At 57.6% G+C, this 25,863-nt stretch overlaps 1 protein-coding gene across 2 annotated transcripts in view; it reads left to right on the top strand.

The window, feature by feature from the left end:
- The first annotated feature begins 4,562 nt into the window (after positions 1-4,562).
- IFFO2 (intermediate filament family orphan 2) overlaps positions 4,563-25,863 on the top strand; it is a 44,814-nt gene continuing 23,513 nt past the window's right edge. The window contains exon 1 of one of the 2 annotated variants that reach the window (XM_045859354.1): positions 4,563-5,568. In XM_045859354.1, coding sequence (XP_045715310.1) covers positions 4,883-5,568 — 686 coding nt within the window. In that variant the 5' untranslated portion in view covers positions 4,563-4,882. The remainder of the gene's footprint in view (positions 5,569-25,863) is intronic. The other variant, XM_045859353.1, reaches the window with a different exon arrangement.

Below are 25,863 nucleotides of genomic sequence, written 5' to 3'. Positions count from 1 at the left end.
CAGCTGCAGTGAGAGCGGGATGGACAGGGCTTGGAGTTCAACTGGGTTCAGAGCTCAACAGCGCCATGGATAGACCCTTTCACCCCCCACCAAGCCTCAGTTTCCCTATCTGTAAGAAGGGCCTTTGTCACGTGAAGTTTTAGTGAGAGGCAGGGTAAAAGAGATGTTCAACAGATGCCTGCTCTATGGGAATAAGGCCTGAGAGCAAGCCGGCCACCCTGAACTCGTGGCTTCCTCTAGAGTGATCCAGCATGGCCCTGGTCAAGCCTCTGAAACCCTTGGCCTTGACTTCCGGTCACGTGGAGCTCAAACCACCACTTAGGACGGCGCCTGGCACATACTAGAGGTTCGAGGAATGCTGGCTCACGACAGCTAGCACTTACTACGTGCCAGGTACCGCTCTGAGCTTCTCACGCACAGGGCCTGGTTTCATCCTCACAGCCAACGTGACCCCTCCGTCGGTCGTCCAGAGGGGGACTGAGGCACAGAGCAGTTGGGTCACTTGTCCTCAGTCACACAACTCATGGACGGAGCTTGGCTCTGGATCCCCTGCTCATAACCACACCAACATGTGGCCAGATTATACGGCGCTGCCCAACTTGCTTGCCTTCCCGAGACAGGCTCGTGGAAGCCTGGAGAAGGTGCTGGAAGTAACCAGGGCGTCCCCAAGGCTGTTGACCAAGATCAGCACTGTTGGGTAGCCACTGGGACACTGTGGAGCCCTGACGCCAGTGAAACCTACACCCTTTTCCAGGAAGGCCAACCCACCCAGGATAATTGTCGAGCCAGCAGGCACCGTAAGCCACGTGTAAGCCCGGAGGTGCCCAGGAGGGATGAGGCCCAGCAACGTGCCGCTGCCGCTGAGGCGTGGCCGAGCTGCCCTTTTCGCCAGCTTTGGGTTTTTATTTCTTGGCTGTCGCTGTTCTCGTCATTATTGTTTTTGGGGAGGAGAGATGGGACACCTCAAGAATCTGCTGTTTTGTTTGAAGGATTAATTTTCACCTGTAGCATCATGTGGGATTTGCAGCCACGCCCTGTCCTCTGCGCCGTCACGTTTTACGGCTCTCTCTTTCATTTCTCCGTGAAGAAACCTGATGAGAATGTTCTAGAAGCTGCAGCCCGCGGGTGGGGGTGGGGGACACAACAGAGAGAGCCATTTGTTCTCCCTGGCGGCAGGACAGGACGACGCAGATGCCAGAGAGGGCCGCAGGATGCGAGACCTCTGGAGATGCTCCCGTTTTTCCTGTTCTTGATACGTTCATGGGCTTTCCACATTCGCATAAGCAAAAAGATTGAAAACGCTTATGGGAAAACAGCTAATACTTACTGAGTATGAACTGCATGCCGACTTTACGTGTATTCACTCATTTCACCCTCACAACCACCCTGTGAAATTGGATATTTTTATTAGCCTTGTTTCCAGGTCGGGAACTGAAGTACAGAAAAGTCAGTAAGGTAATGACAAATTGCAACGATCGACATTTAAAAAGAGGTCGTCAGTGAAAAGGAATGACTTGCTGATGCCATGACATGGGTGGACCTCAGAACCTTCAAGCTCGGTGAAAGAATCGAGACGCAAGAGAGCATGTACTGTGTGATCCCGGCCATGCGACATGCCCAGAAAAGGCAAACCTCTGGAGACAGAGGCAGATCAGTGGTTGCCTGGGGCGGGGGTTGGAAACAGGGAGGAACAGTAAACGGGCACGAGAGATCTTATTGGCAGAGATGAAATATTCTAAACCTGACTTGTAGTGATAGTTGCGTAACTTGGTAAATTCACTAACAACCATTGAAATGGGCAAACTGTACCCATTTCATCTTACCCACGAAGATCCAGATACACAGCATCTGGCTTTTGCACTTACGAGGCCACAGAACTATTTTCTGGCCGTTTTGTTTGTTCATACCCTGTTTCTACAGCTCAGTTGGAAGTCACTTCAGGTCTGGGTGTGACTTCCTCCATTTCCTTCGGCTCTCCTGGTCTCTGCTCGGCCCTCTGCTCCAGGTCAGGCTTCCCTCCCCAAACCCCCTCCCACGTCTCAGGATGGTCTTGGGGGCTGCCTCTCTTCATTAGCTCCCCCAGAGCTCCTTAAGTTCTTGCTCACAATCGTTTTGCCAACATTCAGGCAAGGTCTGTGCCAGAGCCGCTGCCCAATAAATGATCGTGAACTGTCTGACTCTCTTCTGTGCCCAGGACAGGGCTGGGCACCCTGCGGCCCCAGCCCTTCCCAGGGTTTCCCACCCCAACTCCAAGGCAATTCTGTGAGCTGCAGAGATTCTTCCTAGAAAAGGCTGCCGGGAACCACTCCCCCAGGTGTGGCTTCTTAACTCGCGCTGTCCTGCAGGCTCCTTGAGCATCTGCTGAAGCCTGAGGACCCCTTCTCAGAATAATTTTTAAAAACTGCATTCAGATGACAACAAAAACAGTTTTTACTAAAATAGTTATCAAAGTATTTTAAAACTTTTGATGTAGTTACATATGCTTCTTTAATACATTATATAAGATTGAGTGGTGAGCCTGATATGATCTTAATTTCAGAATTGTGGCAGCTTAAGCAATATTTTGAGATATCTGTAGTAACTGAAGTATGATATGAAAATAGCTGTGATTTCTATTAGTGGCAAAACCACAAGGACTTTGCCTGCATTCGTGATCGAAGGAAATACTAAGAAATTGGTGAAAATGAAGATACAACTTTTGTCCATCCCAATGTCGTGGACCCCTCAGAATTCCATCCTCAGCCCCCTTGGGGGTGTCCATGAACTCCTGCTTTAAGACAAAAGGGTTTTGATTCTTTCGTTTAGATAAACAAGAAGATCACAAGACTTGAGAGAACAAAGAGTGACGAAAGAGCTGGGACCACGAGGGTTGGGATAAACAGAGAAAGGTGTCAGGACGCCAGTTTCATGCTGGGTGTTGCAAAGGTGAGCCTATTTTGGAAGGAAGAAAGGAGCTGGGGGTGAAGGAAGGAAACGTGGAGGGTTTGCCCTTGTGACTGCATCAAAAACAGCAGACTAACACTACAGCCTTGACCTCACCCTAGAGCAAGCCCATGTCACCTTTGTGTCCCTTTTGTTGCTGAGAAGACAAAGCCATTGTCCCTGTAAAACAGGGTACCTGCCCTCAAGCTTATACTCAATGAGACAAAACAAATACAAACATTAATAACAAGACAAATATTAAATTGCAATTCAGAAAATGTGTCCAGAAGAATCTGGACAATGCCACATATCTGGCTAAGTGCACGCAGTGCAACCCACAGGCATTCCAAGGTGGGGGGCACCTCCCCTCCTGAGGTTTGTGGTGAGGATCAAAAGTGGGAATGGACAAGAGGCTGGTAGAATCGGAAGGACAGTTAGAGCATTTGCTTTGGGACTGCTTGCTGCTCCTCTGGTCTCAGTGGCCTCTGTAAAATAGGGATAATAACTAAGTATGGCACCTGACATATACTAAGTACTCAATAATGGGAGCTATTATTACCACTTAAAAAATGATAGATGTTTGCAAATTGATTCTAGCTACACCAGATTGGAGAATTTGGTGTTTAGGGTGGTAGGTCTGAAAAACAGATTTGAATGAATGAAAGAAAGAATGAATGAATGCATCATCGGATTGGCTCTGCCCTCCAGACCGGTTCCTTCCAGATATTGCCCCTTAAGCGGCTCAATGAAGCGGACCGCAGCTCTGGGGTCAGTTACATATCAGCGTGTGAGTGAGCGATGGTGGGGAAATGGTAATTCCGGGCGGGGGAGCAACAGCAGCTCAGACTGAGCAGGCGGGTGTCATATTCCTGGATGGTCTTCACTCATTCTCCCTTCCCCCCGCCTTCCGGAATCGGCGTGGGGCCTCCATGGGCTGCGGGGACTAGAGGGCTCTGCAATGCCTAGGCTGATCTTGGGGACACGTGGTCGAGAAGCCTGCCTGAGTCTGCCGCGTGGGGAACGTGCAGGCGGAGGAGCGGCCTTATCCTGGGAAGGTCGATCTAGGCCGCCCAGGCTAAAGTGGGGGTGGGGTAAGGATGCACCTTCAGATGCTGCGGTCCCCTAGCCCTTCCAGACAGAGGTCTCCAGCACCCCGTGGGAATTTGAGGCCTGGAGAATTGGGGTGAGAGAGAAGTGGAACAGAGAACGTGGCAGAGGACGTGGAGAAGAGGGCTACCTAAAGGGGGAAACGAGCGCTGCCGAGGCTGCCGGTCCCTTTAAGAAGCCGGGCAGGCTCTGCGGTGGCTCCAGCTAACCGCGTGTCTGGTGCAGCTCTGCAGTCCGCGTCCCCGGCAAAGAATCGGAGCCACGCGGGGCGGCCGGAGCAGAGCAGGGGAGGGGTGGTACGGTGGGACCTGGGCGGAGCCAGAGCTTCAAGCAGCGGGTCATTGGAGCAGAGAACGCGGCGAAGTCCGGGAGTGGGCAGCGTGGTCAGACGCCGAACGTCTCGCGGGCGGGGCCCCGGGGAGGGGGGGGGATCCGGGAGGGCCGCAGGAGGTGCTGTGGGCGGGGCTATTTTGGGGGCGTGGCCTGCTTCTGCAGTGGGCGGGGCCCGCCGCAGAGGGGCAGTGCCAGCCAAGAGTCCTCTGCGCGCTGCTGCCGCGGCGCTTCACATCGTCTCTGACAGCCTCGGCGCCGGTAATCGCGACCCTCACTACCTCGAGCAGCCACCGCGGCCTCCATCGCAGCCTGAATCCGGTTCCTTGCCTCCGCGCCCACATCCGGGGGCAGTCCGGCTCGCAGTCCCTGCGGAGGCCGCATCTGGTACGCATCTGGAACCGCCCGGCCGGCCGCGCTGGAGCCCGCGCCCAACCTGGCCCGGCCGCGCCGGGAGCCCTGCCCGGAGCTGGAGCCTCCCCTGGAACCGCGGGCCCGGGGCCCTGAGCTGCGCAGCCGGCGCATGGTGAACTCGTTGCTGTTCGGAGAGATGGCTTTGGCCTTTGGCTGTCCGCCGGGCGGCGGCGGCGGCGGCGGTGGCGGCGGCGGGGGCTGCCCCGGCGGTGGCGGCGGCGGCGGCGGCGGGGCCGGGCCAGGGCCATCGCCGGTGACGGCGGCACTGCGGGACGACCTGGGCTCCAACATCCATCTCTTGAAGGGGCTCAATGTGCGCTTCCGCTGTTTCCTGGCTAAGGTGCACGAGCTGGAGCGGCGCAACCGGCTGCTAGAGAAGCAGCTGGAGCAGCAGCAGAGCGAGCGCGAGCGTCGGCTGCGCTACAGGACATTCACCCGTGAGCAGGCCGTGCAGACCGGGCCGGATCTGCTACGGCCACCAGCGCCCGGCAGCGGGCATGGCATCGGCAGCGGCGCGGCGGCCGGCACCAATGCCAATGCCGTGGCCCTGGGCGGCCTGCCCCCGGGCGGCGGCTCTCACCCGCAGCTCTACGGCCGCCTGCCTGGGACCATCTGGAGCTACACGCAGGTGCGGCGCACGGGCGGCGGCGGCGTGGAGACCGTGCAGGGCCCCGGCGTGTCGTGGGTGCATCCCGACGGCGTGGGCGTGCAGATCGATACCATCACGCCCGAGATCCGCGCGCTCTACAACGTGCTGGCCAAGGTGAAGCGCGAGCGCGACGAGTACAAGCGGAGGTGAGTGCGGCGCCCCCTCTCCCCGCGCGCGCGGCCGCGGAATGTGTGTGTTCGGGGTCGGGGGGGCAGGTGGCAGCCAGCTGGTCCTAGCAGGTGGGCTGGAAACTGTTTGCAGAGTACCCTGCCTTCGCTCGGAAAACTCAGTTATCTAGTTCTGAGAATGGGGGCGGGTGCTGACGACGGCAGGGGACACAGCCAACCCGTCGTTGGTCCAGACACGTCCGTTGTTTTGTAGGTGACAAAATAGCTATCGATGTTTTAAGTAATCTTATTTAATTACCATGGCAACTCAGAGCGTAGGGCATTCTTATCACCATTTTGTAGATGAGGGAACTAAGGCACCCGAGATGCAAGTGACTTGCCTAAGGTGTGTTGGCTAATAAATAGTGAAGCCGGGATTTGAACTAGTGATTTTACATACCTCCCGGGTAGTCTGTCTCCTAGCCCAGGTACTTTTTCAAGGATGTAGAGGTGAGCTCCCTTCTCTCCATGGGTGAAAAGAAAAACACTCCAAAGTAAACCGCTGACCTTTTGTTCCTTGAATTAAATGAGATTATGTGTTTGAGGCTGGATGGATCTCTTCCTGCTCCCTGGGGCTAGGGTCTGCCTTCTTGCTCCATCTCTGTACGGTCCAGCGGGCTGGGCTGGATAACCAGCCCTACCTCAGATTGGTCACAAGCTTTTAAAAATCCCTCCCTTCACTCCTCTTCCCCCCACCCGCATTGTCATGGTTTATTGGGCCCCCACAAACTCAGCCCCCAAAAGGCCCGCAGGAGGAGGTAACCTTGGACTGGAAGACTGGACATTGAATGGACCCGGACCACCATCTCTGAGCAGAGTTCGGGGCAGACTACCTACAGGAGTGCCAGTACGTTACCGCCCAGCCCAGGTTACCCAGGCGGGAAACTAGCATCGTTTCCCGCCTACAGCCTGGCTGGTGGTACTGTCTGCTCCACTTTCCCATACGAGGAGAGGGGTCTGTCCGTAGCATCTCAGGCCTGGGTGGGCGTGGGCCCTCTTCTGTCCCAGCATGGGCCACTCTGCATGGGGAACCTTGGCTCCGAACCCCTGGTTCTGGAGGATGTGCTGAGAAGGATGTTTCCTTCCACTCCTTGGGTCCTGGTGCTCTCGGCAGTGCAGAGGTCTGCCAGGGGAGCTGGGCATGGGTCTCCCTCCTCTTCCTCTACTGGGCAGGACTCGAATCAAATGGCAGCTCCGTCACCAGCCAGTGAGATTGTTGGACCCCTTGGAAGCCCGTTTGCTCACCAGAGAAATGGAACAGTGATCCTCACTCCCAGTCGCATGAGGGGAGAGTAGGATGGTGATGCTTTTGGGAAGGTACAAAATAATCAAGTTGATGTCGTTCAAGACGGTAGTCTCTTTGTCAAGCTGGCAGGACACAGAGACCTGGAGTTCCAGGGCTGTCTCGTGCAGGGCCTGGCTTTCTGGGGGTAGGTCTTACACCCCGCTGTACACTAGCTCCTCTTCTGGGCTGGTTGTCTCTGCTGAGAGCTTGAGAATGGCCTGGTGCCTGGCCATGGGGAGGCCACCTCTCCGCTCGCGGTGGACAGCTTCGCTGGGTGGGTGGGGTAGGGAAACAGGTACTTGCTCTGGATGGTGAAACTCGTGGGAGGGACGGGCCCGTCTGTCTGCCACTGCCGATTGTGTGGCCGTGCCCCAGGTGTGTGCTGTGTTTGTTTTATTGTGTGTGTGCTCTCGGACCTGGCTACGAAGGAGATGGAAAAACCGTGCCCAGTCTGTCTTGAAGGAAGGTAGGCTGGTGTTGAGCAATGCTTTGTTTAAATTGCACCCAGGGTGTGGGGGGTGATGTCAGCCTCTGGCGCTGGCCCGGAATGAGATGGGTGCTACCGGGACAGGTGGAGTGCGCTGTCTCTCTTCCCGCCCTCTGGGAGGTGTGTGCGCCTTCTCTTCCTTTTTGGTGAACTGAGGAGGCACATCTTTTCTGAAGTTGGTTCAGAGCTCAAGTTCGATTTTTCCAAAGCAAGTATACTTGGACCCTTACGTGGGCCCCAGTTTCCCTGTCTGTGAAGGGAGAGGTGGGTGGTGTATCGCCTCCAAGTTCCAGGCTGCCTCAGAGATGCCTTAGGGATTCCTTGCCTATTAAATAAAAATGAATATTTAAAAACACATTGAAATGTTAATACGGTCATAAAAATGTGCTCATTCACTTTTAAGTTCTGCACGTTAACCCGTCAAGGTCCCTTCCATGCTAACTTGTTAGTAATCGGACGCAAGCGAAAGTCCTCCTTCTGTTTGTCTGAAGCGTGTTTTGAGATTACAAAGCAAACTGCTAGAAACTATTCCCATTCGCGGCTCTTCGTCTGTGTGAGTCAGGATATTCCTGATGCTCTGCAGCCAAAACTGGAGATAAAATTAAATGGAATGTGGCACTGTCACCCATGATGCCAATTCTAAATATTCGCGGATCAGAATAGCCTCTTCAGCCTCAGTGATTGAATTCAGAATCGCTGTTATGTATTCGAACCAATATAAATGCACACAAGTATCACTGGTTTTACGTGTTTCTATATTTAGGTTTCTCATAAGAATTTCCTTTTGTGAGCAGGGTGGGCATATGATCAACTTTTTAAAAAGTTTAAAAACCACTGGACTAGATGATCTTCCCAGCCTTAACAATAACTAAATCTGAGTTTGAGCTCCCGGCCCAATTCTGACTTCCTGTCCGTAAGAGCAGTCGCAGCCTGAGGCCTGAGACCACGGCATCTGCCCTGGCCTCCAAAGGCCTCGGGTTCTTCCAGGATGTCCAACATGGGGCCCCAAGCAGGGAGTCAAGACAGAGCCTGTGCCAGGAAAGAAAAGGCTCCAGGATTACCCCTGGTCCACCCGGGGGAGGGAGCCCACAGCTCGGAGACCCCACTCGCTTTCCCAAAGGGCAGCCTGGGATGTGTGGCTCAGTGCTCTCCAGTTTGGAGACCTTTCTGCTTCCGCCTCCATGACACCTGTGGCCATACCCACGAGCCAACGCCTGTGTTACTTCTTATGTGAGATACGTTTAACAGCTTTATTTAAAATGCTCCCACTGTAAACATTCAATGACTTTTAGTGACTCCACAGAGTTGTGCCACCATCCCCACCATGCAGTTTCAGGACGACTTGTGTCTCCCCCCAAAGATCCCTCGTGCCCACGTGCAGTTGATCCTCATCCCGCCCCAGCCCGGGCAACTGCTGATCTGCTTTCTGTTTCTCTAGAGTTGCCTTTTCTGGACATTTCATGTGAATGGCATCATGCATTAGGTGGTCTTTTGCGTCTGGTTTCTTCCACTTACGTATTGTTTTTGAGGTTCGTCCATGTTGTATCATGTATCAGTAGTATTTCCTTTGTGTTGCTGAATAATAGTCCACTGTGCGAATACACTGCCTTGGTTTACCCATTCACCTGTGTGACCAATAAAGTGTAAATTTAAAAAGTCACCTGCTTACCACCTCCCATCATCTCCTGTGCCATTGGCAATGGCACAGGAATTTCAGTTGGTGGAAACACCAGCCTCCCCGGCCCCGGCCCTGCTCACCAGCATTGCTCTGACTTTGCCTTGGTCGGATAAGCTCTGAGCTCTGTACTGGGAGGAAAATGTGGTTGCCGAAACTGTAACACCGGCCAGGTTGTCAAGCACTGATTTGGAAACCAAAACAAACATTTCTGCTCTGTCACCACCCAGCGCCACCAAAATATCCTGTTCTGAGTTTGCAAGCTGGGGGCTTTTCCTGGGAGATTCCGGCTGAATCTCTCTGAACTTGCAACAAGTGGAGAGTTCTCTGAACTGGCATCCAAGAGACCCAGATGCCAGGTCTGCCTCTGCCACTAGCCTCTGTGTGACCTCAGACCAGTTGCTTTTCTCTCCGAGCCTTAGGCCTTCCACCTTTGGGGTGGGGTGGGGGGTAGGGGGGTTCATTTAGTGTAAAGTGGTCCCTCCCAGCTCACTTTACACTTTGGTTCTGTGACTTGAGGGGTTTGGGGTAGGGCTGCTCTGTCTGCCCCCCTGGGATGAGAGGCTGGGCCTCCTCCTCCCCTGACCCGTGTCCTTTGTGGTTTGGTATCATGTGGCTCTGTCCCCTCCCCCTGCAGGTTTCCAAGTGTCTGCGCCCCTGACTGAAGTTGGCGTGAAGGGCTTAGTTTGTTTTTCCCTGGTACCTGTGGTGATTGGAAATTTATATCAGTGACCAGGAAGGACCATGGTCGTTTCGTCTGGGGGTTTTCAACCAGGCCCTTTGGAACCCTGGGGTCCAGAGAGGGTGCCTTGGGGTTGGTCATTCTGGGGACACGGGGAGGCCGAGCATCTGGGATCCAGTCTGTGTCAGCCACAGAAGTTCCATTTCCATAACTCTCAGGTTACCATTCTGAGCAAGATTCAGTTGTCAGTTGGAAAACAGGGTTCTGCAGTTAAGGGCGGGGAAAGTAAAAGAAATCACAGATTCAGCTGAGATGGGGAAACTGAGGCCCGGAGGGGACTGACCGGCAAAGCCGAGTGGGCGGACCTCCTGTGTGCCGCTGGGAGCTGGCTGCCATCCGCCTGAGTCGGGGCTTGGATGGGTCTTCACCACCTTTTTGTGTGTCTGCCTTGAAGCATTTTTTGAAAAGCCACTTTCAGGAGTGGAAGGGACTTTTGTCCCAGCTCTTTCTGATAGTGAACCGGCTGGGGCTGGGCTGCTGGCCTGAAAGGACGGCTCCAAAAAGAGCTGGGGGGCGAGCCGGCTGGAGTGTGCCCTGCCTTCCCTTCTTGCCCTGGACGACCCTTGAGCGGGTGGGTGGTGGCCCCTGGCCGCCCCAAAGCCGGAGCACTGCCCCCGAAAGCCGGCCGGGGGCTTTGTTGGCTGTTGTTTCCGTGGATGCTAGGGTCCCTCCTGAAGCTGTCACCGATAGGGGTGCTTTTGTCTCTCTGACACCCTGAGTGACCCTGGGCAATCGCTTGGCCTCTCTGAGCTGTCTGGTTCTCTGCTTTTTGTGAAAGAGGGAGAAAAATGTTGCTCTCCCAGAGACTGGGAAGGAATAAATGAGCTCACGTGTTAAGGGACCTGGTCTTCTGTAGGCCCCGTGTGTCCTGCACCCCAGGCCCCCTCCCCCCACAGCGGCTGTGCTCTTCATTTATAGGGGTCCCTTAGCACGGGCCGGACCGCCCCACACATCCATTTCAGGGCATGTCCCGGGGAAGGCGCCGGGATGGTGGTGGGGGTGCGGGGGGAGGGCTGCTTCTTTGTCCAGCATCTGAGAAGGGTGTTCTTGCTACTCTTAGTGGTTGATTTGTGCCTCCGGAAATCTCACCGCCCCCCCTGCCCCCCCCGCCAACCTCCTTTCTTTAAAAGAGACACACAACCCCCCTCCCTCTAGCTCCTCAGTATTCCAAAGCCTCCTGGCCAGGCTGGCATTCTCTCTGGGGACAAATTTGGGAGGGATTTTCAGAGCCTCGAGCTGGAGGGAGGAGAATGAAGTCCCAGAAAAGAAAAGGAAGCAGAAGCTGGGAGACAGCTGACGCTGAAGATTCCTCCTCCCAGGAATGCGAGGCGGGGGCTTCAGCCTTGGCCACCGGATGCATGCGAGGTCCCCCGCAACACACACACACACACACACACACACACACACACTCACACTCTCACTCTGAGGCTCTCTCCCCAGGCCTCTGGCCCACATCCCCACGCGTGTCAGTGTTTGGAAGGGTAGATGGAAGGGTAGACCCAGAATTCAAGCACGCCCTTGGCTGAGAGGCAAGGCCTTGACTTCCAGGGGCATTGATTTAAACCATGCCACGACGCCGTGACCCTGGAGACTGTGGGCACTGCATTTGGAGTCCTGGCGTTTGAACACATCGCAGAGATGGAGCTGGACTGGCGTTCTGTGTATTCCCCGTGTCAGGGATGGCTGAAGGCCTGGGACCAGAAGGAGGCAGCGCAGTTGTCCCCTGTGTGGGGGTTAGGATGGGTTGCCCTTCCCTGACATTCTTTCATCAGGCATTTCTGAGCACCCACTATCTCCCCCATCACAGCACCCTAACCCTGAATCATAATTGCCTGGGATGTGTCTGTACCTCTGCCGACTGTACTGGGGGACCCCCCAAGAAGACCAGAATTATCTTCTGGAGCGCTGGCCCCTTGTAGTACAGGCTTCCCCTACTAGGTGAGTGTTCTAGGAACCCATCTGTGTCAGGGTACCAGCTGGTGTTGTTGTGAGAGGTAGCGTTTGGCCTCAGGGAATTTTTTTGAAGGCTCTTTCAACATGTTTGCCCATTTCATGATGGGTGATTATTGAGTGCACCTGCCTGCACCGCGCTGAGTGTTCAGCAGTTTTTGACCAAAAACAGCATGACCCCCCATGTCCCATCCTCCCTCTCCACCTGATCTCGCCCTGAGTAACTGTTCGTTTCCCCAGATGAAAAAAGACCTGAGCCCTGACTAGTGTGGCTCAGTGGATTGAGTGCCAGCCTGGAAACCAAAGGGTTGCTGGTTCGATTCCCAGTCAGGGCACATGCCTGGGTTGCGGCCGGGTCCCCAGTAGGGGGCGTGTGAGAAACAACCACACATTGATGTTTCTCTCCCTTTCTTTCTCCCTCCCTTCCCCTCTCTAAAAATAAGTAAATAAAACCTCTAAAAAAATAAAACATAAAAGAAAAAAGTCCTCAAAGGGAACCATTTACCGATGTGGAAGAGGTGAAACAAAAAATGGCAGAAACACTAAAAGGCATCAAAACCGACCAGTTCAAAAACTGTTTCGAGCCGTGGAAAAAAATGCCCCAATAGGTGCATTGCATCAAACGGAGAGTGCTTTGAAGGTGGCTGAAGTTTAAACATGTCAGAATAAATACACAATTTTTTAATAAATAACTTCTGTTTCTTGGGGTCCCCCCTCGTAAGCTCTGCGGGGCCGGCTTTGGGTCTGTCTTCTTCATCACGTAGTCACACAGCCCGGCCGGGCCTGGCCACAGCCCCCTTGACAACCTAACCTGTGCGGCGGGGGAGGCTGTGTGCATGGCCGCCGAGTGCCGGCAGGTCCCAGCCGGGGCCGGGCGGGGGGGTGTAAGGCACTATGACACGGATGACCAGTATGGGCTCTGTATTCAGGGACTGGCAGCTTGCAGAGGGGAGGGTTTGCACTTGGAATCAGAACACCCGCGCTCCAGTCCCGACACATCGGTTCAACAAGTCTGGATCGGCATCCGTTGCTCGGTGCCAGAGGCTGGGGACTGAGCACAGGCGATGAAAGCTGGGTGAGTTCGGACCCGTCACGTGGCCTCTCTGAGCCTCATTTCCTCATCTGCTGGAGCGGGATGCTGAGCTCTGTATCCCGAGTTTGTGGGAGAAGCAAGTGGGCTCACGCAGCTGCAGCTCTTTGTAAATGGTGAAGTTCAGAAGAGGTCGCTGGCAAGATTTCATAGGCAGAAGGGTGGGCACCCTAAGGGTGAGCGGTGCTGGCTTTGTGAGGTGGGCGGAGGTTGAGAACCAAGCTGGACGCTGGGAGGGGAGTGGTCCATGCCCTTGCTGGCAGCGTCTGGGGGTTGTGCAGCCTCTGGGCATTGCCGGCTGTGAGATACTTAGAAAATTCTGGGCCAGATGGGAGGCTGGTGGAGACTTCTGCTGGTGCAGACTTCTGCTGGTGCAGACTTCTGCTGGTGCTGCCTGCCTGCCAGGGCGGTGCCCCCTCCCACCCTTCGTGGGCACTGGGGACTTGGTTTCCTGGGCAGGATGTGGTTTCTTCCTCTAGTTCCTGGTACAAGAGAGGGTAGTCTTCACCCATCAGTAAATGACTCCGGTTCCCTCGAGGGGCTGTGGCTGGCTGAGCTGCCTGGTGGCATGGGGCACCTAGGGCCCTGTGGGGTCCCGGTTGTGATCCCGGCTGTCCCGAGCTTCCTGTTGCGCAGCTGGGAGTGGGGGTGGTGGGAGGGTGGGCTTACTCAGTGCCCTGTGAAGACTGCTCTCTCTGTAACTTTACTGCGGTGGTCTGGGTTCTGTACATGCTAGTTCATCTCTTGCACCTCTATTTATCTCTCTGTGAAGTAGGGGTAAGGTTCCTTAGGAGTTCTGCTTCCCAGAATTGATGACAAAACTCATTGAAACAATGGAGTGTGAAAGCATTCTGAAAAAAGGTTAAAAAAGTCATCACAACTTAACAGCCACCACCAGCTGAGCACCTACTGCATGCTAAGCTCTGGGACAGCTGCTTTAAATACGGGAGACTTCTTTATCAGAGCAACCCCCCAGGGATGGGAATTGATGATGCCCGTTTTATAGATGAGAGGTTCAGAGAGAACCTCTGGCCCAGGTTCTGCAGCGAGGTCAGTCTGGGTCTCCAGACCCCTCATTCAGGGCTCTTTCTAGGGGTGACGCAGGCTGGCCTTGTCCCATGCCAACCGAGGCAGGTGGGAGGCAGGTGGGAGGCAGGCTGAGGCACGGGGTCTCCCCACTGCCTGTCCCAGTATCACCAAGGCTGGTGGCAGAACAGGAGGTAGCTGCTATGCTGGGAGGACTTCCTGCCATCACGTTACAGTAACTCTTTCTTGAGAAGCTGATGAGTCACGGGCAGTGGCACTGTCCTGAGCCCCCCCTCACCCCCCAGCTCTCTGGAGAGCATCCTAATGGGGCCCGACTCTGGGTAGGGGAGCTCCTGGTCTTACCCAAAGAAGGTAGCACCCCTGGGCTGGCAGGGCTGGCAGGGGCTGGGATGGGGAGCAGGGGACATATATTATTATCTGTCCGGCACTTTCCACGTGATCTGATTTAAAACTTGTGGCAACTCTGCAGGGTGGAAACCAAGGCTCAGGAGGAAAGTCACTGGCCCGGAGTCCTACAGCAAAGCCGGGGCTGGACGTGGGTCCCACACTCGGGCTCTGTGCTCCCGTTTTCTTGCCTAGCACCCAAGTCTTAGCTCCTGGGAGTGGCCAGGGCTTCGTGCTAACTGATAACAGGTGGGAGAGAGCATCGCGCGTTCCAGTGGCTGGAGAGAAGCTGACTTCTGCCCAGGGCCCTGGTCTCACTAACTTTTGCTTTCGGTTGGTACCGTGAACTTTGCCAGGGAACGGGGAACTTGTCCTAGTCACCCTGTGCCTCTTGCTGGGGAAGATGAGACTGCTGGGTGTGGATGTCTGAGAAACCACAGTTCTGTTCTCTCGACAGAGGCTGGGCACCCACCACGCCAGAGACAGCCCTTCCTCCAGGAGCTCGGAGGCTGGGTACACGGGCCAATGTGGCGATGCCACGGGACGAGCACCTGCTCAGATAACGCCTGTGCCTACCAGGGGCACACTACATGCTTATTAGTTAATTAACTTATTAAACAATTGTTTACATAGTGTTCACCCTTTGCCAGGCTCCATTTAAAGCAGTTCACGTTTAATTCATGTAACCTCATAATAACCTTATGAGACGGGCACTGTCATTAGACCATTTTAGAGATGCCGAAACTGAGCCACAGAGTCAGGCAGGGAATTGGGCCAAGACACAGCTTGTACGTAGCAAACGAAGGTCGGAACCTGGGAAATCAGGTTCCACATCCCACCCAGGAAGGGGCGGGCCTATTGCAAGGATGTTCCTGCTCTGGGCCTCAGTTTTCACGTCTGTGCAATGGGAGTGATAAATCTGCCTTCATGGGATGTACGGAAGATCGGAGGGAGCTTAGAGGAAGGTTAGGTGGCGCCTGTGCCCGGGCACTAAATGATTGGAAGCCCTGGGACCCACCTACCCACACTGCTGTGTTTCTTCCAACTTCTCGTGCAACCGAGGGCTACTCGAAGCTCCCTGCGATGTCCCGTCCTCCCCTTGCACTTATATGCGTGCCTCTCCTGGATCCCGAGACGAGCCGCCATGGGCGTGGGAGAGGGGCCTGCAGAGCGAGACCACGTGGAGCAGAGCGCTTATGTGGAGCTTGGGAGCTGGGAGGAGAGGAGGCCGGAGCATGTTTTCTGCTGCTTTTCAGCTCTGTGACCTTGAGAAAGCCATTTGCTTCTCTGAGCCACGTCTCCTTATCTGCCAAGTGGGGGCCATCGTATGGCACGGACAGACGGCAGGAGAGAGCAAGTGGGATGATGGGGCTCAGACGCTGGCTGCTGCCCCGGCACCTTATCGAAGGAGGCTGGGTGATTGGGGGGAGCAGCAGAGGCGGGGATTGAGTGGTCCTGGGATGGGCCTGGGCAGGAGCCCTCCACGTGGCCGCTCCGGGCGGGGCCTGTCTCCCTGCCGCCTGAGATGCTTGCTCAGCGCTCTCCGGCCTGCGTGCTCTGACTTCGTATGTGCAGGTTCACACGTCCCCCGGCTCGCTCGCTCGCTCGCTCGCTCCTTGATGGAGAGATGCCCCTGCAGCGGAGACACTGCCTTCCGCCCTCTTCACTGGCCATTTTTATTACTTGGGTTATTTAAAACGGCTCTTGGCTTGCTGCCTCCTGTTTGCCGTCTTGGGGGAGGGGAAGAGCCGCTGGTCTAAGTGGACCTTGTGAAATTCCCTGGCAGATGAACTCTTCTCTGGGTAGGGTCAGTCTCTCTCCCCAGGGCCTCCGTTTTGCCCCTGGCCTGCTGTGGTAATGGGCAGAAGGCCATCCGGGGGTGCAGTGGGGAGACTGGGGCTGGAGTGGCTTTGGGGAAAGCTTGCTGGGAGGTTAGACCTCAGGACCAGAGAGCCTTGGAGCTCCGGGTGGGAGCCTGGTGGTGCAGTGTGGATCCTGCTGAACCTGATGAGGGCCGGCTAAGGAGGGCTTCCTGGAGGAGACATCACCTGAGTCATGTTCTGAAGGCCCAGTAGGAGTTTGGAAACAGGGGGAAGGGCACTCCAGGCAGAGAGAACAGCTTGTACCAGGGCCTGGGGGTGAGATCGTCACGCCAGGTGCCTCATCCAGAGCTCGCTCCTCAAGCCCCGGCCGTGTTGGGACGTGGCCCGCCCTGGCCTGCCTGCTCTTTCCTCTTCCCTCCGCCCGCTCCTTGTGGCCTTCCTGGCCCTCTTTGTTCTGCCTGCTCTCTCGCACCCTCGCTCCCTCTTTCTTGTGCGGGGCTGTGCTCCCTACGGCTGGCTCTCTCACCCCTGCTCTGCTTCACCCGAAGCAGGGGAGGGCTGTGAGGGGGGCCGTGCCCCACCCCGCCTGGTGCCCTGGCTGGGGGCTCTCTGTCTGCTGCTGAGGCTTTGTGAGCCCGAGTGTGTGCGTGCGAGTGCGTGCGTGTGTGCATGCACCCATGCATGTGTCTGCGCCTCTGTCCGAATCCTGTGGTCCTGAGGTCAGGACTCTGCCCCCAGCCACCCCAGACCCTTGTACACGACCCTTTGTGCCTCGTGATGGAGGGCAGGGGAGGCTGCCTGGTGGGAGGATGGCCGCCGGGTCTTGGAGGTCAGCGCTGGTCACCAGCCTGCAGTCCCCCAGCCCCCACCCAGCAAGGTCTGAGCCCAGGATTAGCCGCGGGTTGGGGAGTGGCTGCGGGAGGCTAGGCTGCTCGCCTTACCTCTCCCGGCTTGTCCCTTCTCCCTCACACCTGTGACTTCCTCTTACCCCTGGGAGGCCCAGACGGTTTGAGGTTTGAGCCGTCCTCTGAGGTCGCTTAACCCATCCCCCTGCTTCCAGGCAAAGCCATTACCCTGTCCTGTTGTCCAAGACGGTTAGATGTGCCTTTTGTCTCTCCAAAAAGACCTGAATGTTTATCCTTTAGTATTTTGTGCTGTCCTCCCCACCCCGCACTTGTGTACCCATGACCCGTTTACAGATGAGGCCCAGAGAAGGGGAGCGGCTGTCTGGAGGTCACACAGCCAAGTAGGGGCTGGAGCCCAGGTCCCCGAATGGGGTTTCTATGAAGGGGTCCTTCCGGGGCTGCTAGTCCTTTCCGGGGGGGGGGGCGGTTTGAAAACTCCCTGACGCCAGACGCATGGAGTGAAGAAACCCCTGCAAAGGCGGGACCCGGGGCCTGCCCAGTGGAGTCCGCAGGGACCAGGCCCCGCCCCTCGGCCCTGCACCCAGGTCGTCAGTGCTGTACATGGGCCCACGGAAGAGACCCGTGAGGTCGCCTTGCCACGGGTGTGTCTCCTTTTAACAAAAGGCACGTACTTCCCTGGCCCTGGCTCGGCTCTGGGGTCCGGGGTGTTGGCTGACTGACCTGCTGTCCCCGTCCGCTGGTCACGTGCTTGGCCGCGTCATTGCTCTGTGCCTCAGTTTCCTCCTGCATGAAATGCCCCACAGGGTTGCTGAGAAGCCTGGTTCAGTGAGGCCCTCCCCACCCCCTTTTCTCAGGGGCGAGCCCTGGGTTGGAAGGTCTGAGGACTCTGTCTCCAGTGCTGGCGTTGGGTGACCTGTGAGGGCCGAGCCTCCAGCCCCCACAAACACTGTTCCCCAAGTCCCCGGTCTGGGGCTGCAGCCCGACAGTAGTACTGGACCTCGACACGGTTTCGTATGGAAAATCTTCACGTCATACAGCTTGCTTTCACACTTGCCTTCAAAGAACATTGTAACGTTTAAAACATCAGGACTTACCCAGGTTGGGGAAACTGAGGCCCAGGCTCAGCCAGCTGCTGGCAGAGCCGGGATTCACCTGATGCCAGGTTCAGGGAGCCCCAGCTCATATAGGTTGTTATTTTCTGTGCCTTAAGGCAGTGGTCCCCAACCTTCTGGTCCCCAGGGACTGGTTGTGGGGTGGGGGGGCAGGAGGTGAGCTTTGCCCGCTGTGGGGGGAGACAGGGCAACAGGAGGCGGAGCTCAGGCGAGCTTTGCTGGAGGCCGGCTCCTAACAGGCAGCGGACCAGTGCCAATCCTCGGCCCAGGGGTGGGGACTCCTGCCTTAGGTGTGATAAATCCTTGGAGAGTTAGAAGGAAATGGCTTTTTCTGCTCTTCCTCTGTGCACACTGTTGGCCCGCTATCTGGACCTTCACTCGGGTGGGAGCGCTGACTCTGGGGTGAGAATGTCTGGACTCTTATCACCATCCCAAGCCTCAGTCCTCTCGTCTGTAAAATGGGGATGCCAACCTTAGCTCACAAGGTTGTCTCAGGGATTCAGTGAGTGCACGCCCAGTGCTAAGTGGGGTGCTGGCTGCTTAGCTGCTTTGCTCCGTCCCTCCTGCCCAGCCTGGCCCTCTCCAGCCCCCAGGCCGATGCAGTGGGAACCGCCTACCCCCTCCCCCTCCTGGCTGCAGGCTGGCCTTTTGTGTTCAGGGCACTTCCTTTCTCCAGCAGGAGGGGGAGTCATATCCCCTCTGCCCCCCAGCGGACTGTCCGCACAAGGTCACCGGGAGGACAAGACCTAGCCTTCAAGGCCGCGCCTATAATAGCCTCCTGTCCCCTAGAGCCAGTGGCCTCCAGTGGCCTGTTGGAGGGTGGACTGGAATGGGGGGAGTCTGTCCCTGTTCCTGCCACCTAGCCTCCTCGTGCAGATGCAGAAGCAGCCTCCGGGGGTCACATCCCCAGTCTGGGGTCTCGCCCTGAGGCAGGGGTGGAGCTGGAATGCGAACCTGGGTCCGGTGGACTCTTTCAGGGTGCTTCCTGCCACACGGGTGGGCGCAGTCTCCCGGGCTGAGAAATGGGCCGCACAGTCCTGGCCCCGGCCCTGGCCTTTGGGCTGAGATATGGGAGTTGGAAGTTCCGGTCCTGCCTTGCCCCTCAGCAGGCAGGGGGGCAGCTGCTTTCCTTCTGGGCCTCCCTTAGGTGACAGGAAGGTGGCTTCCGTTCTCGTCCAGTCCGAGGACTGCTCGGTGAGGCCTCATGGGGGAAGTGCTTGCTCCCAGGTCTTGGAGGAGAGGTGACGACGTTGAAGGCTGTCTTGGCATTGTTTGTCCAGGGTTGGCGTCAGGGCAGCTGGTTTAGGGTTTCATCTGGGAGACAAAGGCTGCTTTGTAGCTTCTGCTCAGTTGAAGCCCGGGCACATCACCCCCAAGGTGGGAACGGGCTGGAAGGGTTGCAGGGCCCAAGCACAGAGGCCCCGGGAGGCTTGGCTCTCTCTTAGCCCCTCCAGGAAGAAAGCCAGGATCCGTAGTCCCATAACACTCACCCCCACCCCCCCACTTCCCGAGAATATTGCATGTGCCCCAAGCACACGCAATATTCCAACAGGAATATTCCAAGCAGGTCCAACTTCAGGGACGTGGTCTCGACATCACGACACTCCCGGAGGGTGGCTCTGGTCATGCCACCATACAGATGAGGACACCGTCCCGGCAGCGGAAATGACCCAACGGCTTAAGACCCCCACTGGGTTCCGCCACTGTTGAGTCTCCTTTCAAACCCAGAGTTGGGAGTGCATCTCGGAAAGCCGGGGTGCCTTGGGCAGTGACATCTCAAGGCTCCGGGGATCCAGAGCTCCAACTTCTGTTCTCAGGATTCAGAGTTGGGTTACCATGCTTTGAGTGTGTGTTGCGTGTGTAACCATGAACCTGTAGGTATATGCACACGTATGTCCAAGTTATGAGAAGGAGATTGGACACCGAAGGGTCAGTAGCCATGAGAAAGTGATCCCAGGAGGCCTTCGGGGCGGGTGCATAGAATCATTCCAGGGGATTCCTGGGACCCTCTGCTCTTCTTTGTCAGGAATCACCCCACTTTATCATCGGTCCCTCCATCCGTCCATCCGTCCGTCCTTTTTGGGACCCCTGTGCTTGGGCCCTGGGGAGGATTCTGCACGAACCAGGAAGGCAGAGCCCCGTCTGCAGGGAGCTTGCCAGAAATGACTGTGAAACCAGAGCTGGGAGAGTCCTTAGAGATTGTCTAGCCCCCCCCACACACACACACGCAGTTTCTTCAGAGAAGGGTAGTGACTCGCCCAAGATTGCGCAGCCTGTTGGCGGCAGAGCCAGGCCTCCCAGCCGGTCTATGGACCCCGCCCTCCCCCACTGCCCACCCCCCACCATGCTCGCCCCTCTGCAGTGCTGACAGATGGCTCTCCCCTCCCGGCCGGCAGCCCTCTCACCTAGCCCCTCCCTGCTTGGCTGTTGTGATGTGTTCTTGGCTTTTCTGGAGTCCTCTGCAGCCGCTGCCGCTCTGGGAGACCTCAGGACATGCTGGCTGGACCAGAATGCCGGTCCCAGCCCGGAGCCAGGCTTGGCTGTGCTCTGCCCTGAGATGACATACTTGTCCGTTAGGAGTGACAGGTTGGCTGGACTCCCGAGTGCGGAGGCTCTGAGGCCTGGCTGTACTGCTCCTTGGGACAGGGGGTCTCCAGAGGTCACCTCTTCCTTTCTCACCTTGAGGCTAGGAGCTGCTGCAGCTCCTGTAAAGACCTCACTGTCTTGGAAGCGCACCCCGGAGCCTTCCCCAGATGTGCCCTCCCGTGTCCTTGTCGCCTTGTGCTTTGGGGATGCCTCCTGGTCCCTAGCCTTAATCCCACGTGCAGCCTAACCCCCTGGTTAGCCTTCCACAGGGACAGGGGCAGGGGCGGGTTACAGCTGCCTTGGGAAGGCCCCTCCCACATTCTCCAGGCAGCACCCCGCCCCCACCCCCCATCCCAAATTCACTCTCTTCCCGCCTGAGTCCCTCCTGACTCATGAACACTGGTCTGGGCATGCTCTGTGTGGAAGGGTCTGGCCGGTCCCTTCAGGATCCCGCAGGTTTCTGGGACGGAGATGCATTCCATGCCCTGGAGTCATGGAACCCTCTGAGCAGGAAGTGGCCCCGGATAGAGCCCACGGGTCACTCTGCCCCCTGCTTCCCGGTGGAGAAACTGAGCCCCAGAGAAGTCGAGCAGCATGTCTGCAGCCATTCAGCCGGCCTGGTGGAGTCGGGTCTCCCCGTCACAGAGCAGTGCTGTGTCTAGGGTTTGGCCCGGAAGTGGGTTCTCCAGCCCAGTCGAGGTGGCTGGTGGCCTTCTGGCCCGGCGGTCCCTGCCCCAGACGTGTGTCCTGGAAGCAAAGCAGCTGGTTCCACCTGGCCCCACAGGGCTCCCCGCGCAGAATCAGCGCCCTCCCCCACTTGCCCTCTGGGCCGGCAGATTCCTGGCGGTGCAGGCCTGACCTCAGAGCCCAGCAGGTCCACCAGGCCTGTCCTCAGGGCCGGGCAGCGGCCTGCTCCTCTCCCACCTGTCCCCTGGTTCCCTCTCATCCCACAGCCTCCCTGCCTCCCCTTGGGCCCTGGGGAGGCCCCTCACTTTCCGGGGTGGAGGGCAGGAGGCCTCAGTGTGCGACAGTGGTTAGGTTGCCGAGGGGACACTACCCACTGCATCCGGGGCAGGAAGGGGTTAAGCAGCTCTGCCTGCTGGGGCTGGATGCCCAGCTGGTGTCCTGGCCCGCAGGCCAACCAGGCCATCTGGCTTGACAGATGCCACAAGGTGTTCCATCTGTCCCAAAGCAAAGTCACCAGGAGGAGGCCCCCGTGGGTGGGTGTGGACTGGCTGTCTGTCCCTAGCAGACCAGCCGAGTTGGGAAAGGGCTCACCAGGGGCAGGCTGCCCTGGGGGCGGCTGGCCTGTGGTCTCCCAGGGGCAGGAGTGGGGCAGAGCCTGAGTTCCCAGGGGTGGTGAGAGCTTCCTTGTGTGTGGGGAGGTCTTGGAGGTGTAGGGACAGGCCCGGGGTCACTGCTCGTGGAGTGGAACTTGGACCTGACTCTGCCCCGTGGCTCCCACTTGCAAGCTCATTCATCCAATAAATGCCAGTTGAGGGCCTACTGTGTGCGGGGCTCTTGGAGACTCTGGGTACCAGACAGCACCCGAGTCCCAGCGTGGGGAAGAGGGAATCCAGAGGATGGAGCCGCTGAGTGGAGAAGTGCCACATCTCAGCCAAGCCCAGGCCCCTGGCCCCTGGAAGAGCACCTCCCTTTGTCCCAAGCAGCTGGGAATGGGGCCTACTTGCTAAGATGCTTGGTATTCATGATTTTGCACAGTCCTCGCAACCCCGTGAGGTAGATATTGTCGTCACCCACACTGTACAGATGAGGAAACTGAGGCTCACAGAGGTCAAGTCACCTCTCCCAGGCCACCAGTCTGTCTGACACCACCGTATTTCAGTGACAGCGCAGTGGGTAAGGGGCGGGGCACGGGTGCAAGTGGCCTCACCTGCTCCCCCGGCCGCTCCTCCTCTCCCTCCGTCTTGGGCCGTCTCCTTTTGCCTCTCGCTACGTCCGGCCCAGGGATCGTGTGGCCGGAGGACCGTCTCTCGCCGGGGAAGAGTGGCCCCAGTCAGGTGCGAGAAGAGAAGCTGTTCTGGTCCCTTGACAGGGCTGGGCTTGGCGAACCTGTGCCTCCCCTGGGCCAGGCCCCAGGCAGGGTCTGGGCAGCCTGGGGGGGCTTGCTCTGGAGGAGGGGGTCTCTAGTGTCCAAAGGACTCCCAGTCCCGGGGTACTTCACTGCAGGGGCCATAGCCTGGGACCTCTGCATTTCACTCTTACAGTTTGGAGGCCATGCAGCGGGGGTCCATGCTCCCTGACCTTCCCCCTCCCATTGTGAGGCCACCTGCACAGGGAAAGGGGCCCAGGAGCTGGGAGAAGAGAGGCTCGGGTCTGATCCAGCATCCGCCATCCCGCGAGGCGAGCGGAGGCAGGCGAGTCTGGTGGTGCTGAGCTTGGGCGCCGGAGTGGGACGGCCTGGATTCAAGTCCTGGCCCTGCCACTTTCAAGCTCTGTGACCTTGCACAAGTGGCTTCACTTCCCTGGGCCTGTTTCCTCACCTGTGAAATGGGCACAGTGGCAGTGCCCACCCCCTGAGGTGGTTGCGAGGATTAAATGAGCCGACAGTGCCTACCAACACTAACACTTCGTGGTGTTAAGGAGTCCGTCACCCTGGACAAGCCACCTGACCTCTGCGAGCCTCGGTTTCCCCATCGGCAGAATGAGGGCGAGGGAAGGAGAGGCTCCAGGGAAGGACTCGGGGAGGGGCTTTACTGCCACAGAACGTTCTCTGGGCGTCTGCTCCCTTTCACCCCCCTCCCCTCTGGAGGGAACTGAGAGACGGGGAGGGGCTCATCCCTACTGGGAGAGGGCCAGCCCAGCCCCAAAGTCGGGTGGGAGGGCCACTCCCCGTGCACCTGTGTGTGCGTGCAGCGGGGTGGGGGGAGCACCCCAGTGTCCTCCCGACTGGTTCGCATCAAGTTGAATGTCAGGGCCCGCATGAAAACAGGAGGCTGGCAATAAGGAATGAGTCTGTCCCCTTGAGCTGTGTTTAGTCACTAATCCCTGTCTTGGTGCAGGTGATGGCGGTTTGTCCCGCCGTGCCCGCAAACCCCCGGGCCACTTATGACAATTAGGGCACTGCTCACCCAGGCGGCGCCTGCCCGGACCTGTCCCCGGTTGCACAAGCCCCACATGTAATGAATTATTCTCCCGGGTCCTCGTCACTCCTCCTTCCTTCCTTCCTCCTGGTGACCACTCAGGAATGTCCTCCTCATCAGTGGCCTGGCAGGAAGCACATGGGCCCTGGGTTCCTGTCCTCGCTCTGCTGCCACCTGGCTGTGTGACCTTGAGCATGTCCCTTTACCTCTCTGAGCTTCAGGCTTCCCGTTGACACGTGGCCTGAACTTCCGAGCCTCCCTTTCTGACACCCTGGGACCCCATTTCCACGTTCTGCGATTTTTCTTTCTTTTTTTTTTCACCATGCATGGAGCCTGTTTGGGCTTGCCTGTCCTCATTTAATTCAACTGGGGGTCATTCTCCCCCGTTTCCCAGATGAGGAGGCCGAGGCCTGGAGAGGCGACTCGCTCAGGGCTGCAGACAGAGCCTTGGTTTAAACCCAGGATGGGTGTGCCACCTCTTGCTGATGAGCACTGCTTCTGGGCTGCAGACGATAAGGGGGACTTGGACCGGGAGGCAGCTGGCCCGGGCTGCTGGGTGAACGGGTGAGCGATCTGACTTTGATGCTCAGATCACGTTGAGCTGCCGTCCCACGGTGCCTTGCATTTACCTGTGGGCACAGTCACTGGGAATAAACAAGGGAGAAACCCAAGCTGCAAATTAGGTTTCCAAAATAGCCTCGGGAGTTGCTATTTTTCCTGAAACTGTAAACATATCAGGGGTGGGGCCCCACAGCCTCCTGGGCCAGACCCTGTGGGCCTCCTTGTTCTTGGCCTAGATGCTTAGAACCCCTGCTGGCTTGTGGATTCGGGCAAGCGCTGGAGCCCGGGAGGCGGACACAGCCTGCTGGCACTGGGAATAGAGCTGGGTGGAGGGTGTCGGGGGGCTTGGCCAGGTGTGGGCAGGAAGGGGAAGTCCCAGGGGCGGAGCGCTGTGAGCACCAACCTTCCTGTCGTCTGTCCCCTGCGAGGCAGGCCCGGGCGTGGGGGTGAGAGAAGAGGGTCGTGGAAAGGGAGTAGCAGAGCTGGCAAAGACTGTGGAGGTGGACTAGTGACAGGTAGCAGGCAGGGGAGGTCCCGTCCAAGGTCATGTAGTTGAACCAGTCAGCGCTGACTGCCTGCAGATTGGATCTCCTAAGGAAGGCCCTGGAGGCTACACTCCGTGGACCCACCATCCAGCAAACATTTACTTGGAGCCTATGCACCAGGCTCCGTGCTGGACTCTGGAGCTGCAGCAGAGCCGGAGACGGGCCTCATCTTGTAAGAGCCGAGTTAAGTAGGGAGACCCGACACGTGGACAGGTGACCTCGGTGGCAAATGACTGGGGCCTTTGGAATATAGAAGAGGGACACCTGACCTTGACTAAGGAGTCGGGGAGGGCTTCCTGGAGGAAGGGGTATATCAGCTGGGTTTTCAAGTTGGCATAAGGTGAAAGAGAAGTTAACAAAGGGGGCATGTAGGACAGAGCCTTCCAGGCAGAGTCAGCTCATGCAAAGGCCCTGGGGGTGCGAGGCAACTCGGCACACCCCAGGCTGGAGGTGCTGTGGGGGGTGCCGTTTCGTGCTGCCCCGCTCCAGCGTGTGGCCTCTTGCCCCAGGGCTCATCAGGCACCAGGCCGGTACCCCTGACCTGTTCAGAAGAGCTCGGGCCCCTCCCAGCTCTTGCTCCCTGCGGAAGGCAGTGTGTCACCCCAAAAGGGCATGGAAAGGAAGTACTTACGATGGGGGTCTTCCTCCACCTGGGCCTTTTGACGAATAGGGAAACTGAGGGGAGGGCCCAGGGACCCTGTCCTTCCCTGCCCAGGCTCCAGCAGCGGCCGAGACCCTCGAGAGCACGCCCCGTCAAACACATCTCTGCAGAGGGGCGCGGGGGCCTTTTCTCAGTCCGCACCCCTGACCCGGCACCACTCCACGCAGCCAGCTGGACTGATAGGCACACACGTGTGTGCCCGGAAGCTCCTCACAGCGTTTAGGCCGCTGGGATGTGGGGATGACGGCGCAGGGCCCATTAGGTCGGCGGTGCCACGGCCTCCTACGGCGTCGCCTGCTCCGAGGAGACCCGCCGACGCTGTTCAGCGGGGAGAAGACGCCTGAAGACCGGATGCG

This window comes from Phyllostomus hastatus, unplaced genomic scaffold, assembly GCF_019186645.2.
Source record: "Phyllostomus hastatus isolate PE091 unplaced genomic scaffold, TTU_PhHast_1.1 phas_scaffold_182, whole genome shotgun sequence".
NCBI lineage: Eukaryota > Metazoa > Chordata > Mammalia > Chiroptera > Phyllostomidae > Phyllostomus > Phyllostomus hastatus.
Note: the sequence above shows the minus strand (reverse complement) of the source record. Positions and strands in the feature narration are given on the sequence as shown.